At 36.7% G+C, this 20474-nt stretch overlaps 1 protein-coding gene across 2 annotated transcripts in view; it reads right to left on the bottom strand.

Moving 5' to 3' along the window:
• The window catches only part of si:ch211-63b16.4, a 24564-nt gene extending 4090 nt beyond the window's left edge, over window positions 1–20474 (bottom strand). Inside the window, exons 1-18 of one of the 2 annotated variants that reach the window (XM_087290483.1) lie at window positions 20252–20474; window positions 19619–19725; window positions 19387–19478; window positions 19182–19265; window positions 18935–19085; window positions 18725–18798; window positions 16125–16263; window positions 15752–15832; window positions 11304–11335; window positions 11121–11144; window positions 8339–8443; window positions 7755–7834; window positions 7508–7664; window positions 5435–5518; window positions 2961–3153; window positions 2482–2882; window positions 632–811; window positions 428–523 (exon numbers count right to left, since the gene is read on the bottom strand). In XM_087290483.1, the coding sequence (XP_087146609.1) occupies window positions 428–523; window positions 632–811; window positions 2482–2882; window positions 2961–3153; window positions 5435–5518; window positions 7508–7664; window positions 7755–7834; window positions 8339–8443; window positions 11121–11144; window positions 11304–11335; window positions 15752–15832; window positions 16125–16263; window positions 18725–18798; window positions 18935–19085; window positions 19182–19265; window positions 19387–19478; window positions 19619–19709 (2064 nt within the window). In that variant the 5' untranslated portion in view covers window positions 19710–19725; window positions 20252–20474. Of the gene's footprint in view, window positions 1–427; window positions 524–631; window positions 812–2481; window positions 2883–2960; window positions 3154–5434; window positions 5519–7507; window positions 7665–7754; window positions 7835–8338; window positions 8444–8865; window positions 9819–11120; window positions 11145–11303; window positions 11336–15751; window positions 15833–16124; window positions 16264–18724; window positions 18799–18934; window positions 19086–19181; window positions 19266–19386; window positions 19479–19618; window positions 19726–20251 lie in introns of those variants that run through there. The other variant, XM_087290484.1, reaches the window with a different exon arrangement.

The raw sequence follows: 20474 nt of genomic DNA, 5'->3' as shown, positions 1-20474 counted from the left end.
TAATTTACGTAATCAACCAATAGAGGGCATCACACATCTAATTTCATTATCCAGTGGAGACTAGTGCAGGTGTGCCCAAACTTGGTCTGTGCCCTGCAGATTTTAGCTCCAACTTGCCTCAAGACACCTGCAAGGATGTTTCTAGAAGGCCTTTGGGGTTGAAACTAAACTTTGCAGGACACTGGCCCTCCAGGATCGAGTTTGGGCCCCCCTGCTGTAAAGACTAAATATCAATGTTAAAAATAAATAAATAAATAAATTTGATGAATTTGAATTTTTCATTAAGAATATTTTATCTTGTACTGAAGGAAAAAAACAATTATCTATGAATGAATAATAGAGAATATAGAATGGCAGTTACAAAATCAATCAATTTAGCAAATAAACAATACTTTAAAATAATAATATGAGGACAGACAGATGAAACCTTTTCAGTCGTGAGCTGGCTGAGGGTCAGAGACACACTCTCTCGAAATCTCTCAAGCTCCTCTCTGCTGGTCCTTAGTTCAGCCAACAAGCTCTCCTGCCATACAAACCGCAGAACAATGTCACAATCAATCACAGACAAATAACTGCACTTTTTATTTAACATGCTTAAACTCAGTGTTGGCAGGCTGTGTGTGATATGCACCCGCTGGTTGTTTAGGGTTGACACAATCTGGCTGTTTGTCTCTGTGGTGCAGTTGATCTGTGTGAGCAGGTCCTGGACGTCCCGGCTCAGTCTGTCCCTGTCAGAGTTCAGCACTCTCTCTCTTTCATGACACACGCTCAGCTCTGCTCTCAGACCTGCTGCTTCTGTTTGCAAACACAACTGCGGGACGAACAGAGACATTCCTGTCACACACACACTCTGGATTGCGCAATGCCCTTACACCATCAGTTTCCATTTAAAGATAATGTTTGTAGCTGGAAACAAGACACAAAATTTTTTGTAAAATGAAAAATTTCATCTTAATGAACCAATAACTTTCTGAATCGCAGTGCAGAAGTAAGGTTATATATATTATATTATGTTATATTTTATTATATTATATTATATTATATTATATTATATTATATTATATTATATTTTATTATATTATATTATATTATATTATATTATATTATATTATATTATATTATATTATATTATATTATATTATATTAGATTAGATTAGATTATAATATTCATTGATTAATTTTCTTTTCGTCTTGGTCCCTTTATTAATCTGGGGTCGCCACAGCAGAATGAACCGCCAACTTATCCAGCATATGTTTTGCGCAGCGGATGCCTTTCCAGCTGCAACCAATCACTGGGAAACACCCATACACACTCATTTACACACATACACTATGTACAATTAAGCCTACCCAATTCACCTGTACTGTATGCAGAGGAAACCCACGAGGAGAACATGCAAACTCCAAACAGAAACGCCAACTGACCCAGCCGAGGCTAGAACCAGCGACCCTCTTGCTGTGATTCCATGGTTTGAATGATTTATGCTACACTAAGCTAAAAAAGTGACTAAATGGATTCAAAAATGGTTGAACTCAACTGATCATCTTTGTTTAACTCTAGGTCATGTGTAAAATGAGCCTATTTCCCAAAAAAAGGTACTGTTTCTTTAAACATACAATGGCAAATGTGCCCACCAGTGGACAGTTAAAAGGATAGTTCATCCCAAAATTAAAATTCCCTCACCATTTATTCTGCCTAATGTGGTTTTAAAACCATGTAACAAAAGAGAATAATTTGAAGAATGCTCATTGCGGCCACCCATCGAACTCCATAGTACCAGAAAGTACTAGAAAGTTATAGGGTCACAGCAACCACCATTCTTCAAAATATCTTCTTTTGTAAAAGCAGAAGAAATCAAGAAACTCAAATAGGTTTTTAATCAAGTAAAGGTGAGTCAATTATTTTTATTTACTTTTTATTATTATTATTATTTTCTTAATTTTCATTTTTAGGATAACTATTCCTTTAAAAAATTAACAACTCCTTAAATATTTTTTCTTAATGTAAAAAACCTTTAAATAATTTAAAGAATATTTATAAATTTTCCTTCTGCTTAGTTCCTTTATTAATCAGAGGTCGCCACAGCAGAATGAACCACCAACTTATCCAGCATATGTTTTGCGCAAAAGATTGCAACCAGCTGCAACCCAGCACTGAGAAACACCCATGCACTCTCGCATTCACACATACCCATACTCTACGACCAATTAAGTTTATTCAATTCACCTATAGCGCATGTCTTTGGACAGTGGGCGATACCAGAGCACCCAGATGAAAACAGGGAGAACATGCAAACTCCACACAGGGGGACTCGAACCAGCAACCTTCTTACTGTGAGGCAACATTGCTAACCACTGAGCTCTCCCCAGAGAATATCATTTTCCTATTTTCTAAAAAGTAAACCTACAGTTTAATTTAAAATCGCCGGACTCCTCTAAAGAAACAAAATGACATGGATTAGATGCTCTGATGTGTTTTACCTCAGCAGTCTGAAATATTCCTTGATCCTCAGATGTACTGCTGCTGGATTCTTCCTCCCTTTGTTTCTTCTCCCAGCTCATTGCCTCTTCTCTCTCCTGAGTTTCTCTCTTCCTCAACTCATCCTCCAGTTCTGCTACTTTTTGACTAAGTGAGTCTTTGTCTCTTGTTGCCTGAACAATGATCTTGTCGTATTCCTCTCTGATCTTCCGCTCGCGGGTGCAGTTTGGACACTCCACAGCTGCTGGAGATGACACAGGTTCAAGAGAAGATATGGAGAGACGTTCAACAGACCGCCGCTGTGCAGATGAAAACTCTAGTGTCTTTCCAGTTCTGTCTCTCCCTCCAGTATCATGGAGAACTGCACTAGACAGGCAACGAGACAGTGAGCGGGTCATTCTACCTGTAGAGAGGTTCAGATTTCAAGTTTAGTGATTCCTGATTTAAGTCATTATAAAACCGATAATGCTGCTTTTGCTACCATCAGTTCTGTTAATTTCATCTACAGGTCGAGAGCTGCGTCTGTTATGCCCCGGTGGGTCTGCTTGGCCTGGTTTCTCCAGCTGGGGGAGAAAGGTTTTGAGCTCCGGTCCATCCGCACAGTGACTTAAGCCGAGTTTAGGTTCTGTGGGACTGACTGAACTCAAAAGCACTGGAAGCAAGCATGCCTGTGACTGAAAATAATACAATGAAGCACAAAGCATGAAGATACACAATCATACTGTGTCCAAAAAGATAAAGATAACAAAAATAACAAAAACAAGATCTTTTTAAAATTATAATATTCTTTCAAGTCAACAACCAAATGACATTAAACTAAAATATATCTATAATTAGTGTGGAAGCTTGTAAAATTTTTAAAAGATACAATTTTTGTTTGAATATGTTTGCACTTTACTTATTTGATTCACAAACCACAACTAATTTGTTATACAAAAAAGTTATACAAAAAAAAAATGACAACAAGGACCTTGGCTCGTAAAAATAATTAATATAAATCCTCTGACTTTAATAAAATCATTATTTATTAATACAATCTAGTATGAATCTAGTATAAACCAGCTTTCTACTATAATAGATTCTGATTGCTCAATTATGGCATCAAGCAGTTATTCATTTATGGCAGGGATGTTCAAACTCGGTCCTGGAGGGCTGGTGTCCTGAATAGTTTACTTCAACTTCCTTTAGCACACTGGAAGATTTGAGTATACCTAGAAAGAGCTTGATTAGCTGGTTCGGGTGTGTTAACTGAAGTTGGAACTAAAATATGCAATACACCAGCCCTCTAGGACAGAGTTTGGATACCTCTGCTTTATGGCAATTAGTAAAAACTGATACGGGTTTAGCTGGAGATGGCACGCCATGGAAAACAATGGAAATAGTATATATGGGCATATATAAAAATACAGCTAATATATTTAAACATATTTGTACATATAGTACTTGTAATTCTAGTGTTTTAAATTTTATTTATTTATTTATTTATTTTTGGCCTTTTTTGCAATATTTAGAAATTTATGTTGAATAAATTACATATATTTTATACAATCACCAGCCACTTTAGTAACCTATTCAACTGCTCGTTCACTCAAAGGAAACGCAAAAGAGCATCTCTAAACGCACAACACGTTCAAACACTATTGTCAGCTAAGAACAGGAAACGTAGGCTATAATACACAGAGGCTTATAAAGGTTGGACAATAGAAGATTGTAAAAATGTTGCCTGGTCTGATGAGTCTAGGTTTCTGCTGCCACATTCAGATGGTCAGAATTTGGCATCAACAACATGAAAGCATGAATCAGTCCTGCCTTGTATCAACAATTCAGGCTGGTGGTGATGGTGTAATGGTGTGGGGGATATTTTCTTGGCACACTTTGGGCCCATTAGTACCAATTATGCATTGTGTCAATGCCACAGCCTACCTGAGTATTGTCGCTAACCATGTCCATCCCTTTATGACCACATTGTACCCATCTTCTGATGGCTACTTCTAGCATGATAATGCACCATGTCATAAAACGTGAATCATCTCAGACTGGTCTCTTAAACATAACAATGAGTTCACTCTATTCAAATGGCCTCCACAGTCACCAGCTCTCAATCCGATAGAGTGCCTTTGGAATGTGGTAGAACGACAGATTCACATCATGGATGTGCAGCCGACAAATCTGCAACAACTGTGTGATGCTATCATGTCCAGAATATGGACCAAAATCTCTGAAAAATATTTCCAGTATCTTGTTGTATCTGTGCAACGAAGGATTAAGGCAGTTCTGAACCAAAAGGAGGTCCAACCTGGTGCTAGTAAGGTGTACCTAATAAAGTGACCGGTGAATGTATTTGTGAAATCAAAAAATTGTATATGAAATATGTATTTTGCAAATATTGGCATCGGATCAGATTTCTGTAAGGAATTATTTGATTGCTAAGTACTATGTGTTGTTTGGTACAAATTCTGTTATTGAGCAAAAAAAAAAATTTTTTTTCAAAATATCAAATCAATGTACTGTTTACAGTTTGTCACAGTGTGGAGTCCTATTTTATATCTTTTAAGTATTTTGAAAACTTTTATATGTTGTTTCTAATAGAATTTGACCTGTTTGACCCAGTTTTTGTTCCATGGCACTGTATGTGTATCCCAGTTATAATTTACACTAGGTCTGGATGTGGATATTATAAATTCAGATAAACTGTGTCTTCTTCTGGTCTTCTTCATTCCTGTTACTGTTCTCTCTCACTATACTGTAACTTTAGAAACAGGCCACAAGAGGCAAAACTATTCAAATGAGGAGTGAAACTGACGAGCACATAAAGTTGCCTCTTTCATTTTTACGACTCGCTCAGCTGCAAAAGGGCACTTGACATACGGACACATTCAGGGTTTAAAGTGAACCTATAAATTATGTCTATGGGAGTATGTGCTTTGTGTGTGTGTGTGTGTGTTTAAATCTCACCCTTCTGTCAAATCCAACCGGTGGTAAAATCTGCTGTCTGTTCAGATGATTAATGTCCTTCTTGCCGTTTAGATATGCGCATACCTACAATATGTTTCAGGAGATTACTTGAGTTATAAAATTAGATGATTTTAGAAAACAGTAAATTTGTGTGTGTAAGGTTTTACCGGAATTGTGTGATGTGTAAATGTAAAGTGTTTTACATAATCACTTAATACATAATGCTTATGACCATAGGAAAATGGGATGTTTATTATTGGATAATTGCGTATTGTTATGTTTTTCATGAGATGAATTATAGGTGTCATGATCCTAACCTGACAGTCTAGTCTGTCCTGTCGGTATCTAATGTTTCCCTGTTTGTCCCGTGCTTGTTTACATGTCTTACGTCCTTGTTTTTAGTTACCCTGGCCTCTTATTTAGACCTTGTTCTCCTGATTGTTTTCACCTGTCTCTTGTGTGCTTTGTTCTATATACTGTGCTGTGCATTCTCATTTCTTTGCTGGTTTTCTCCATGTGAACTTGTCTTTGCTTATTTTGTATCCTAGCCTTGTATCCTCACGTAGTGTTTTGTCTTTGCCTGTTTTTCTAGTTTTCTTGTTTATTTATTGTTTGTTTGTAGTTACTACTTTGTTTTGTTTGTTCCTGATGTTTACTTAATTTTGAGTTCTAATTTTTGTCTTGCTTTTATCCTTATAACCATTTTGTTCCATTTTTCTGTCAATCCCAGTCTAGTATTAGTATTGGTTTTATTTCTCTCTTTAAGATTATAGAAGTCTTTTTTTCTGTTTCTGTTTTGCCCAAGTCAACCTAGATTTATTTTTCTACTATGATATATATTTGATTTCCTATTTTCTTTTTTAGATTTAGTTTTATTGTAAAATTATTGCTGCCTGTTTGCTACCCTGTGTCCTAATTTTCCTTAGGGGCCATTTTGGGGCCATTTTGTCCTTACTACTGGCTCCCCTGTGTTGTTGCCCCTTACTGTTTGGACTTTGTCATCCCTTCGTCTGTCTACTTGTGCTTAATTCTGTCAATAAACATCTTTGTTTTGTTTATTGCTACAATTGGGTCTGCTTTCTTGCAACCAACCGTAACAGTAGGAGTATACTGTAGAGATTAACAACCTACTTTAACAAACCAATTTCTTAAATTTCAAGGTTACTTGTTACACTTTTATTTAAACTTACATGAAAATGAGAAAGTTAAAAAAAAACATATTTCATATTTCATATATATTCTAATCTAAATCACAGTGAAAAACTTAAATGAGATATTTGAGTACACCTTCATATTCCTCCCAAGTTATTGATTGTAATATCTAAAATATTTCTAGAATTGCTACTTAACAATGTGACTAACTCGTTCTAGTGCTTCAAAAAGCCTGGTCATTTATGAAAAACATAAACAAAAGTGTCAAGGTTTAGTGTCCATTTCTGCATTATGAGTTTTTGGCTTCTTATAAAGCTTCAAGGCAGTGAGAATGCAAATGTTTTTCAGAAGCTCCTTTAGTAACGTGGTTGCTCCCCTGAGTTCATTTGCCCAATCAGCATACTTTTTATGCAGGACAAGGAGGCATCTTACAGCCAAATTGGTAAAGCAAGTTCTTTAACACTGAAAACTCTAAAATAATGAAATGGCAGCCCAAAGTCCTAAACCTGATTGAAAATGAAGAATCAAGATCACAGGAGAGCAGTGTGAGACTAGTGTGAGTGTGTGAGTGTGATGTGCTGTGAGACACTAGTAATGTTTGTGAAAGACTAGTTAGCAAAAACCAGAACACTACTCATTATCAAGAGCCGTAACGGTCAGAAATGATATTTTTAATCTTTCTTTGTGCAGTAGACATTCTGTTTTCTAATTAAATATGTGCCTTGGTTATTTGTTAAACACTGTTTTACTAAAATTCCTTCATATTTTGAAAGATTGAGATTACACTGGTTCTGAAAACAATCAAGCGCTCATAAATTGTGCTCTAATTTTGATCTCCACTGTACCTCTAAAGATTTGTTCAAGTGTAATGTACTAAATATTCAAAAGTATGTGTAAATGTTTTAGGGAGAGGGTGAATACCTGTTCTGGTGTGTAATGTAACTGAGATAGGAATAAGGGTCGTGAAGGAACAGCCATGGCTCTGGAGGCAAACTGAAGAGAGCTGAGAGTTTCAGATACTGACGATGACTGAGATGACACTGTGACCACTAAACATGTCCGACAGTTCCCTCCTAAACTAAGGCACCGAAATAAAAGTCAAACTCAGAAACAGTTGGAAAATTACATGAATGTTGAAGAAAAGCTACAGTATGTTGATGATACTCACCAGTCCCTAAGTGCTCGGGTCAACTTTGATTCTCTGTATGGGACATGCTGGGATCCTGCAGAACCGAGGGCAAAAATCACCTAAAAACATAATAGGTTTTTCATTTTTTTATTGTAATGCATTTAATTACTGCACATTTTCTACTAGATTAGGTATACCAAAATCATTTTATTGGATTTGTATCTAAAATGACAGAATTTTTTGGCAGTGAGAAATTTCAAAGCAAGGAAGAAGAGGTCTCGGCATTATCTAAATGTAAATAAGCAAACAAAAAGGCCAGTATTCTGCAGAAATAATTTTCTCTGTGTTAGATATGACATGACAAGTCCCCCTTCCCTAAATGGAAAGCTATGTAACCCTACAGATCATTTCCTGGGTCTAATTTCCTGCATATGCAGCCAACACATTGATATGATTAAGATACGGTCCTTACACTGATAAATAATCACTAGAGTACGTCTTGGGATACTCAAAACAATGACTGTTCTTCAAAAATGCCCTCTGTCTGACCGGGACAACATCGATAATAGGATAGTACGTGCTTTTTTGTGAGTGTGTGCTGACATGTTTGAGGTTTTACTAACATTTCCGAATATGGTGAGGGAGCGTTTCAGCATCTTGGTCTCTTGCAGGTTTTCATTTGTGGCATTGAAAGTTCTCTTCATGTCAGAAACCACAGAAGCACGACACTGATGAAGCAGTGGGTGAAAAAGAAAGAAAGTGAACAATAGAACCGAAACTGGTATTTGTCATATAAAACTGATAAATATCTAAGAGTTTCTGATATTTGGTAAAACAGCACAGCTAAGAAAATTGTTTTCCCATTAAGTGTTAATTGAAGTTTTCAGAGCATAAAAAGTAGAACAGCTAATTATGACTTTTTATTTGCTTTATTTTACTTGCAATATCATTTTTTCTTAAAGGTGCTGTATGTAAGTTTTTCACTCTTCTAAAGCACAAAAATACCACAATATGTTTGCAGATATTTAATAAACATGCCAAGTGAACATTCTTGTTTATCTAAAAAGCAATGCAGCAGTCAGATTTTCTGCTTTGAAAAGGTGTTTTCTATGCCAGAACGTCTGTCTTTGTTTTGGTTCTTTTAACTCACCCAATGCCAGTTTAGCCAATTATATTCCAGCGTATTTCATTCATTCATTCAGAAAGGCTCTCAAAGCGTGCGCTCATGACTGAAATGCAACCTCCGGTGGACAGTAGCAGACTCTGAAATGAGATGCAGAGTCAGAGTTCCACATGAGGTTATTAATTAGCAAATAGTGTAAATATTACGGGCGTAAACATTAGGTGAGCAGGTTACATTGTAACCCCGTGTCCTAACAACACGCTGGGTGATGAGGTTTGCAGTGATAAGCAATTTGGCTGTTTGCACCAGACGAAACACGACAGAAATTTAAATACAGCCATTTAGAAGCACAGAACAATGCACTCACTCACGAAATGGTAAGGTTTAGAATATAATTAATACATAATAAACCTCTTTAACATTAATAAATTAACATGCGGAATAAATTTCATGTAAAATGGCATTTAAACTCACATTATTAGCATTTAATACTGAGTAAAGCACATGGGGTGTACCTAAGGTGATCATGTCTGTCTTCTGTTATTCAGTTTAACTGCGAGAAATAGAAGCCGTTTCTGATGTATAAATTGGTGTTGGTTAGAACAAAAACGTAATATACTCCATTTAATATAGAAAATATTCCTTCTATCGTGTGCTGTTGCTTTTATATAGAGCACGGTTTAAATCAGCTTTTAGGTTGAGTTTAGATTCAAGTTAGATTCGCTCCTTTTGGTCCTCAATCTGGCAACCTGAACTTGCATTTATTTTGATCCAGAAATGCAATACCTAGTTCAACCACTGGGTTCAAAACTTACATACTGCACCTTTAATATTCAGAGGAAAAAAATTGTAAGATATAAAACTGTCTGATTTTTGAGTTTTTATCTTGCCATACTAAATGTACAACTTTTTGTTTTGTTTTGTCATTTATTTGAAATTATAAGACATAATGTAGAAATATACAACTAAAAATTTCTTGCAAGTTCGAGAATATTTTCCTTATAATTCACGCACACACGCAAGCACGCACACACACACACACACGGTATTTACTATATTGTAAATACTAATATATCTACAATATAGTAGTAGTTTCTTTGAGTTTATCTGCAAAGTAGTTTTTGAATGATTTCAAGCCATGCTTGTACAGTACATGCAGTTGCTTGGTTTTAAGTTTCTGAATGAATCAATGTTTTGAATCAATTCATTTATAAAGATAGTGACCTGTTGATGTTTTCAATGACATGCTTTTTTATTCCAAAATCACATATCATTCATTAAATTTTCCTCCGGCTTAGTCCCTTTTTTATCAGGGGTCGGAATGAACCGCCAACTATTCTGGCATATGTTTTGGCATATTTAAGCCAATACTGAGAAACACCTAAACACTCTTATATTTACACACTACATGAAGTTTATTTATAAACTAATTTTGAGAGGAGATGCTTATAATTGATCAAGGCTGGTCCCGCATTAGCTATTACATGACTTACCAATTAGATGATTCCTAAACTCACTATAATTAACCAGAGTCACTTCAATTACCTTTACTGTGAAGAATCCCCCCTTCCACTCATACTCCACCTCTTTTTTCTTCAATAGGGCAGAATGGCAAACCAAGTGGCTAGCACTGTTGCCTCACAGCAAAAGCATCACTGGTTCAATTGGCCAGTCGATATTATTGTGTGGAGTTTAGAAGTTCTCCCTGTGCTCGTGTGGGTTTCCCCTGGGTTTTCCGGTTTCCTCCCACAGTCCAAAAAACAAGTGCCATAGGTTAATAGACCAATCCAAATCGACACTATAGTCAAGCTCTTAACCAATAGTTTATCTCTATACAGCAATAAGGGGGAGTTCGAGACCCACCTGAGCTCAAACTCCCCTCTCACCCTGCAAAAGATCACGGATCTTATGAGTTCAGGGCTCTCTCCTGGGACAGCATGCCAAACTCATTTTATAATCAGCCATCAGCTAAGTGTGAACTCTTGAAAGTCAATTTAGTTCATCCAATTCACCTATAGCATATGTCTTTGGACTGTGGGGGAAAACTGAAGCACCTGGAGGAACCCCACGTGAACAAGGGGAGAACATGCAAACTCCACACAGAAATGCCAACTGACTCAGCTGGGACTCTAACCGACGACCTTCTTGCTGGAAGGTGACAGTGCAAACCACTGACCCACCGTGCTGCCCAATCACATAAAATAAAATTATACAATCATTATAAAACAATCAATAGGTCAATGAAATGCTCTCGCTCAATTCAGATTAGCACCTCAACTTACTTTTCCTGAGCTTGCCAGATCCACCTAAAAACAAGAACAACACTCATATAAGTCCCATAAATATTTATTAATTCACAGACAAATATGCTGCTTACCACAAGTATGCTGAGAATGTGTATTTCATGCAGAGAGTACCTAATATTTCAGTAATGGTGAAAGGAGTCTCCGATGCTATCATCTTACCAGAGTGAGCTTGCTGGCTGTCAAAACTCCCTCTGCAACCATTCAACAAAAACACACACAAAGGGAGGTGGTTAATCAGATTTGTATTAATAGAATATAATTACACTTCAACACTGTGGGCTTGCAACACACCGCTGCAGGGGGGCACTGGGAGACCCTGTGGGAGGCTCTGGTATGTTCATATCTCTCTACAATAACAATCAGACCGCAGGCAGAGGTTCCTAGAGCTGAATTATGTGTAGGGGTTTGACTGAGGGGAGTTACTGACCTACAAATGGACTGAATTACTCATTAAAAACAAGTTACAGAACATCATTGTAACTTATAACTTTAACATCTATGTATACAATGAGGAATTTACTTTACAAGTGTAGTATGATGACAATATGGAAGCCTGTTAACGCCACTAAATTAAAAATGTAAACAATGATAATGAATGTGAGCCTTTTGTCACACAATTCCAAATTTTTATATATAACAATTTTGACTTTTTCAAAAGAGAATTGCATGATAAAAACCCACATTCGGCACATTATTTCACTGTCTTTGAGAATGTCCTATGATTGCTAATTTTTGGATTGGTGTTTATGATATATATGATATATAACTTTCCATAATACATAAACAGAAGGTTACAGCCTCCCCATTAATGTGCTTACTAGGAGTTCTGCCCACCACTTATTTAGAACATTCTGATATTGAACTCTTAGTAAGCCGTACATCTCTCTTTAGCCATCAAACCCAAACTCCTCTCTCGGCCTGCTATCTGGAGGGAGCCCAGAGCTCGAGGATCCTATGAGCTTAGGGCTCTCTCCCAGCACAGCATGCCAGACAAGTTTTATTATCAATCTTCAGCTAAGTGTGAACTCTTGAAACATTAAAAAAAAAAGTATGGATACTAGCTGATCCTTACATTTTAAAAACATTTATATTTCCACTATATTTGCAGTGTTTATTGAGCTCATTAACTTATTGTCCAAGGTTTAGGGTATTCTAGGTCATTAAATCCGCCAGAATCTTAAAGGGCCATGAAACCCCCTTGTTTCAGCAGGGTGTTTTCACACCTCTACTTTGGAAAAAGTCAGCAAAGTGGGCATGTCCAGCTCTGCTTAGGGGGGAGTGTTGGAAGAGGAAAAAAAGGCATGGTCCGTTAAAATTTGCATAAAAATGGGAGTGTCAATTCGGATTTGATTTTCACACAGGCAAAACAAGCACAAAGATGCAGAGGAGAAAGACAAGTGACTGTGTTTACATGGACATCAGTAATCGAATTACTTGCCAAATTGTTAAATAGTGGACTTTAACTGCAGTTTTGGCTCTTTCATTCAGCAATTTCTTTCATGCCCCTCATGACATACGAAAGCGAATTTACAGCGGATTTTTCAGTCCATAATATTGTAGTGATGTTAACGTAAGGTAAACTTTATTAACTTAGAAATCATTTGACTAAGGGTGCTTTCACACCTAGACTTGTGTTTCGCAACCTGTTTTGTTTGCCCAGTTAGCGCAGTTCGTTTGGCATATGTGAAACCAACTATCGCGATTGGATCTGCGCCAAAACAATCGCTCCAAGATCGCTTGAATGAGGTGGTCTCGGCTCGATTGAAACGAACTCTGGAGCAGATCGATTGTAGTGAGAAAGCAATACGATCCGAGCCCGGTTATATCAGTGTTTTATGGATATATAATAGGCATACGGCTGTATGAAGAGAGAATTATGAGTAGGGCGGGAGGTTATTCCAGACATCCCAAGTCTCCAGGAAGTTTCGTGAGTCTCCCGCAAATGCACAGAGTCTCCCGGATGCCCGCAAATGAGTGATAATCTCTGAGAAATCACGCGTCTCCCTCTCGGTCCTCAAATATTTCGCACACCCTTTCTTACCCCTCCCCACCGCATCCGTCCTCGCTCTTCAGACACGTCGCACACACCCTGTCAAACACAACACCAAACCACCACCTCTTCTGTCATCTGAGCGGGACTCTGCAGAAAAAACTGTAAAACTGACCAATGTAAGGAGAGTTTACTCACACGTGACTTGTTTTAGCTCTTTTGGTCCGTTTAGAAACTTTGCCGTGTCAAAGCGAACCGCACCAAGCACCCTAAGGTCCGTCTTTAAATGCTGAAAGAGCTCTGCTGACCATACAAACTAACTTTGCCTCTGAATAAACAAACGAAGACCACTAGTCGCTCACTTACCAAATCTGTAGAGACAGGACAATCCACACAAACTGGATTTGTGTCTTTATTAAAAGGAGACGAGCGGCAAATCCAGATTTCACCATTTCCAGATGACAAAAGCTTTCGGGTAAAACAATGTTCCTTAGACACGTATTTTTATGGCACGTTGCATGCACTGTAATCCACACGTGAGTCCAGCTGTGCTCTCAGAGGGAAAATGAAAACAAAACCTTCACTGTAGCAAATTATAAAAGCAACACTGACGACCCGTATCTCCAAACAATTCTAGTTCTCCCGCTTGGCAACACAACGTGGCGTCTCTCTGCCGTCTGAACACTGTAACTATCATGCATATTAATGAAGTTGCACCGCATACACAATAAAGCGCGCTGATTGATTTGAACAAAGTCATACTCATGAATGAATGCAACACACTCAGAGACGTAAAAAGGCACTCCCAGGTACAGACGTCCATTCCACACGCTGGAATATATGCTAAGATCTCATGGCCGTGACGCAGCTTCAAAAATTCATTTCAGACCGGAAGTACGAATTTGCTCAATGCAAAAACAACCAATTTTAACGTTTTAGTGAAATATATGTGTCCTAATAGGGTTTTTAGCAGTGTGGGACATATAAACGACTGTCAACAGCTCAAAAAATGTGTTTTGGTGTTTCGTGACCCTTTAAGCCTTTGCTGATGCTGGGGAGGAAATTAATCAATCCAGGCTCATTCTGAAAACATACCTCTATACAGATTTCTGGAGACCACCAAATACGTCTCAGGAAGTTTTGTTTTCGCTAATCCACCAGAGACCGCTGTGTATGCTTTTTGAGATCTCAAATTCCTCTAGCGAATGCCATTTGTGCTGCTGTCGACTGACTCTTTGACTCTTTTGACTAACTCTTTGACTAACCGATCGACTGACCCACCCACCCCTTTCCATAAACCCAACCAATCGTATTTTAAAAAGCACCGATTGACCCTCCCACCCACTTCTAGAACAGTTCGTTACCTGACTTAAGCCCTGCCGTCATGGTCAACTCTTCTCTGCATCTCAAGTCCACCAACGTACATGGTGAGCTAACTGGAGAAACTGGCCACAGCCAGAAAGCAGTCCATACGGAGGTAAGCACTCAGTTGGTAAGCACGAAAAGGAATGACATCAAACTGCCCCATAGCTTTCATTTAAAAAATGAAATGCAGCCATACGTACTTCTGCTTAAGATTTTCACAATCTCCAGAAATGTATATAGGGCTACGTTTTCAGAATGAGCCGGAGGTAAAATTAATTATTAATAAATTTGGACAGAACCCCCTCATGTCAGACACTGGATAATCCTGATTAGAGAAATCATAATTATGGAAAAGATTGGACATACACTACCAGTCAAAAGAATTATTATTTATATTTTATTATTTATTATGATTTTTTTTCATGCTTTGTTTTTTTTTAAGAAAATTATTCTGTTCATCAAGACAGCATTTATTAAAATGTAAAAATAATAATAAATTGTGAAATACTTATTTATTAAATATTTATTTATAACTTCAAATAAAAATATTACTCCAGTCATTATTGATTTTATTAGTATTAGCATTAATCTAATCTAATCATAATCTAAGTAATTTCAGAAGCTGTAAGAAATTTTTTTGACCTGTCTTGAAATTGATTATAAATCTACTGTTTATCATTAACTGTGCACACTACGGTGTTTCACTATTGTTTTAAATAAGACCACAGTGCTGTTTTTTTCTTTTTTTACTTTTCTTTTTTCCCTTAAATACTGTATACTGTTTATGTTTTACTCAGTCCTGTGTATGCAACTCCTTCTGAATTCTGAAAAACTAAATAAAAAAAACATGACAGAATTGTAGGATATGTGCTCATATTTGCAAAAAAAACAAATTTTTTTTGCAATTGGCGGCAAATTCTACTTTTCTAGTCTTTTCTTTAATTTCAGGTAAAAAAAAATAAAATGCGAGATATAATCTTCAGAATTGCAGGTTCATATCTCACAATTCAGACGGTTTGACATGGATTTGCGGGTTTATATTTAGCATTTTTAGTATTAAACAAATCAAAATTTATTCAAAATTGTAAGAAAAAGATAAAGGTAAAAAGTTGTGGGGTAAAAAGTCGCAATTACCTTTTTAATTCAGAGGGCAAATCAAGCTTTTATTTAAAAAGCATAGCAAACATCACAAAAAATAATTCTGGGAAATTCTACACAGATATTCCTGTTTAGCAATTATGAAAACACCTACCAGGGGCTTGAATCATAGTGTTAATGACCACAATGTTGAATACCATGTGGGTCCTGTTTGGAAAATCTCCCTTTGAGATCCCTGCAGAAAGTTAGAAATGTATGACAAACCGTTTATGAAAGCAGTGTTTCTCAACCACGTTCCTGAAGGACCAATAGCTCTGCACATTTGCCATGTCTCCTTAACCAAAATCACCTGATTCAGATCAGCAGCTCATTACGAGAGACTGAAAGATCTGCAATGGGTGTGGTAGACAAAGAAGACATCCAAAACATGCAGTGTTGGTGGCCCTCTAGGAACATGGTTAAGAACCACTGTGTTAAAGCATGCTTAGATCAGTCTGATTATCAAACTTTACTGAGCAGTCTCTCACCTGTGTGCCTGAGGGCGGAGCCTCTGCGATGCACCTGTAGCAGATTGTGGGCTGAGCTGACATCCACCTCTGTTAATCCATCAAGACGCACAACCTCCTCACAGTCTCGCACCCAGATCACCTCACTGCCCTTTGGATCCTGATGAAAGACAGACAAAATTGCTTCTGAACACTTTCCTTCTGTCACCATTTACTCAACCTTTACTTTTTATGAACTTGTTTGTTTCTTTCTTCTATTGAACACAAAGGAAGATATTTTGGAAACTGGTAACCGCTGACTTCCAGTATTTGTTTTTCCTATTATGAAAATCAATGGTTACAGGTTTCCAACATTCTTCAGTAAATCTTCTTTTGTGTTCAGCAGAAAAAAAAAACTCATAAAAGTTTGAAATCACTTCAGGGAGAGTAAATGGTGAACTCGTTTATTTATAGATAAACTATGCCTTTAAGACATTAACAAGAACTAGATAAATATCTAGAAAAATAAATAGGTAACACTTTTTTACATGGTATAATTATCAAGTTTTACTGATTTTACTCAGTTTCAGCTTGCATTTTGCCCTGGATAAGCTGATTATAAGCACTTCTAAAGCACATTTAAATGCCTTATTCTGCATGACCATAGCGGTGGTTAGCACTGTCGCCTCACAGCAAGAAGGTCGCTGAGTCGAGTCCTAGGCCAAGAGACATTTCGGTGTGGAGTCTGCATGTTCTGCACGTGTTCGCGTGGGTTTTCTCTGGGTTCTCCGGTTGCCCCCACAATCCAAAGACTTGTGGTATAGGTGAATCGGATGAACTAAAAATTGAGTGTAGTTTATGTGTGCTTGTGTAAAACAATTCCGCAGTGGCAACCCCTGATGAATAAGGGGATTAAGCCTAAGTCAAGGAATGAATGTATGACCATATTCTGCATTAATAATTACTACCTCCACATCAACTATCTAATTATTAAGTGGGAAGCTTTATTGAGCAATATACTGTGAATATTGTCATCAAACTAAAGTGTAACCCAATAACTATAGCATCTACCAAAGGGCAATATTGATGTTTTTTTACTTCGACTGTATGATTTCTATTGTAATGGAACATTTGGGTTTCCACCAAAGTAATAACTTACATTTTAAAATATAATAAAAAAAGAGAACAGCTGAGAAAAACAGTGCTTCATAATATTTCTGTTTTAACTGTAAATTTCCAAGAGAAGTAACTAGTAAGACTTTATTTTGATGGTCCCTATTGCACATTATGTTGACTTAAAGTTGTATTGCCATTACATGCCAATTACTTCTCATTTGGGTATTAGTAGACTGTCTGCTTAATATCTGCTGATACTGCTTCTTCAACAGACATTTAACTGACTGTAAGATATAAGAAAGCTCAGATACTTTGATGCTTTCACATATGGACAATACAAACAATGTGTATAAACACAGATACAATTGCCTCTATAAACCCTGTGGAGTTAGAACGAGGGAAACACTCCTTCACCCACACTCCTCTTCACTCAACTCAAAAAACAAAGACAAAGAATGGTCATCTCAAAGTATGAATGCTCTGTATCAATCGAAGGATAAATAAAATAGTGAAACATATACAGTTGAAGTCAGAATTATAAGCCCCTTTTTATTTTTTTTTATTTTTAAATATTTCCCAAATGATGTTTAACAGAGCAAAGACATTTTCACAGTATGTCTGATAATATTTTCCTCTGGAGAAAGTCTTATTTGTTTTTATTTTGACTAGAATAAAAGCAGTTTTTAATTTTTTTAAAATACATTTTAGGGTCAAAATTATTAGCCGCTTTAAGCTATATATTTTTTCAATAGTCTACAGAACAAACCATCATTATACAATAACTTGCCTAATTAACCCAACCTGCCTAGTTAACCTAATTAACCTCGTTAAGCCTTTAAATGTCACTTTAAGCTGTATAGAAAAGTCTTGAAAAATATCAAGTAAAATATCATGCCATCATGGCAAAGATTAAATAAATCAGTTATTAGAAATGAGTTCTTAAAACTTTTATGCTTAGAAATTTCTTGAAAAAAATCTTCCTTCCGTTAAACAGAAATTGGAGAAAAATAATTCTGACTTCAACCATATCTAAATTAATTATTATAGTAAGATTCTCAATGCTTTATGATTAGAGTCAGATAAAACAAGAATAAATATATTGATATTCTAAACAACCTCATACTAAAACTGGAGTCAGATATGAGTTAAACTTCTACATTTAACAATAAAACAACATTGTGCACTGGAAAGACCGAACACACAGTAAACCTTCATCCACTAGTAGACACGATCATTGGACTAACTGACTGGACATTACACTGACTACCAGAAACTTTGCAAGTACATGTCAATTTACACTAACCCTAACCCCAACCTAACAGTCTACTTATAATCTAAGGAGAATCAGTTGTCATGTATATAATGTAACTTAAAATCAACAAAAATGCGTTAAAGGGACCATCAAACCAAAGTGATACCATATTGCTATCTTAGTCTTCATTCAGAAAAATAGAAATTCTTGCTGGCTCCAAACTTTAAATAGTAGTTTGTAGATACAGTTTCACAGTGACAGAAATGTTACTTACCAACAGGTCATAAATCTTCTCATTGAAGATGTGGTAGAATGACACTCTGATTTTGCAGTGAGATGTGTTGGGGGCTGGTTTATTCAAGTTAAGGGCTTTTTAAGAATCAGTTTTGTGTGTTTAGGAGAGCATACAAAACACTAGAGAGTAGAAAAAGGATTGTGATGTGAAAGCGATTTCTTAAGCAGCAACAGTCCGAGAGTTTGATACAGTTGAAGATGTCCTCAGCAGCGCGACTGATGATTCCTCTGTGCTTGGCTGAAACGCTGCATCCCTGCATGGTGTGAGTTTTACCACTGCCCGGAGAGCCAAAGACAATTACACAGCCATTATAACCCTGCATTAGATACTCCACCAGAGACTGGAGCAGAAAGAGAGAGGGAATGAATGTATATCATCTCAATTTACAAACCAAACATTACAGAACTAGGAATATTATATATATAATAAGAAAAACCTTTGTTGTTGACTCGTAAACATCTCTCTGAGACGCCTCCTCATTTAAGACATCATCAAAATCTAAAATGTGACGCTTGTGACTCTGGAAAATGATAACAATGTAGGAAAAAAACAGTATCGTGCAAACACATTCACTTGAGTTTATTACTGAGTATAAGGGGATGAAGAATGTAATTAAATGATATCTTTGATTCTACACTCACCCTTCCAGTGTCAACAACTAATCTGTTGAGATGTGTCACTTTGATGGAGGCTCTGGGTTCATCAGTGCAGACACAATGCTCTGCTCTGTTCACTGAGGAATTGAGAAGTTTGGGTTAAGCTTTGTTATGATTTCATGTATCATAAAATTATGTATATATCTGGATAAGTTTAAGTAAGTATAAAATCCAATCTGCGGTATACATTACATATGCATAGGTGAGTGTGTAAGACCTGTGTGTGAGTGTGTGTTTTCACGGGCACACAGACGGACGACCACTCTGAAACTCTTCTCTGAATTTAGGGTTTTATCTGTTCCAGACATTGTCCAAGTTTGGCCTCTGTCCAGAGGATAAATGTTGTTTACGTAGCAGTCAAATATAAAGATATTAATGCATGACTACAATCATAAGCAATAATCAAAGATTTTTTGGTTGTGAAAAAAAAGAAAGCATGCAAAATCAGTCGAAACGTTTCAGATGAATGATGTCAAAGCCCTATTTGTGAGATAATAATTATAATACACTGTATTTTTAACGATCATCGAAAACTTTCTTAAAATATTACTGTATGAATTGGTGTATAAAAACACACAAATATAAGAAAATGGGTAAAAATATCAAAATACGGATTATCTAAAACAGTGTAAGGTAAAAACCGCACTGTACACTTCAACAGAATTTCAAAGGCTATAGGAAATACCGATCAGGAACGTACACATACTTACTAAAGCTATGTAAATATAGTTTTACTTTTTCTAGAAGGATTCATATGTAAATTAGTTAATGTTATTATGTATCATGTTGATGCGGGTTAACATTCTGAGATGAAAAACTACAGGATAAGAAGATAAAAAGAAAGACTTACTTGAGTTCACCGACTTCATCTGTTTCTTCCTGAAATCAGGCTACAGTTTCTCCAGAGCTTTTTTCCTAGAATAACATCCCTGGAATCCCATTTCAGATAGTCAATCCGTCTCTGCGGAGCTGCAGATGTAACACTCAGAGCGTTGCTGACATGTTTGTTGCTTTAATATTTTGAGGGCTGCTGCTGCTCATCTCTCCTCTTCTCAGGTCGCGCGGGGTCTCGC

This window comes from Danio rerio, chromosome 17, assembly GCF_052040795.2.
Source record: "Danio rerio strain M-AB ecotype USA chromosome 17, GRCz13ab, whole genome shotgun sequence".
Taxonomy (NCBI): Eukaryota; Metazoa; Chordata; class Actinopteri; order Cypriniformes; family Danionidae; genus Danio; species Danio rerio.
Note: the sequence above shows the minus strand (reverse complement) of the source record. Positions and strands in the feature narration are given on the sequence as shown.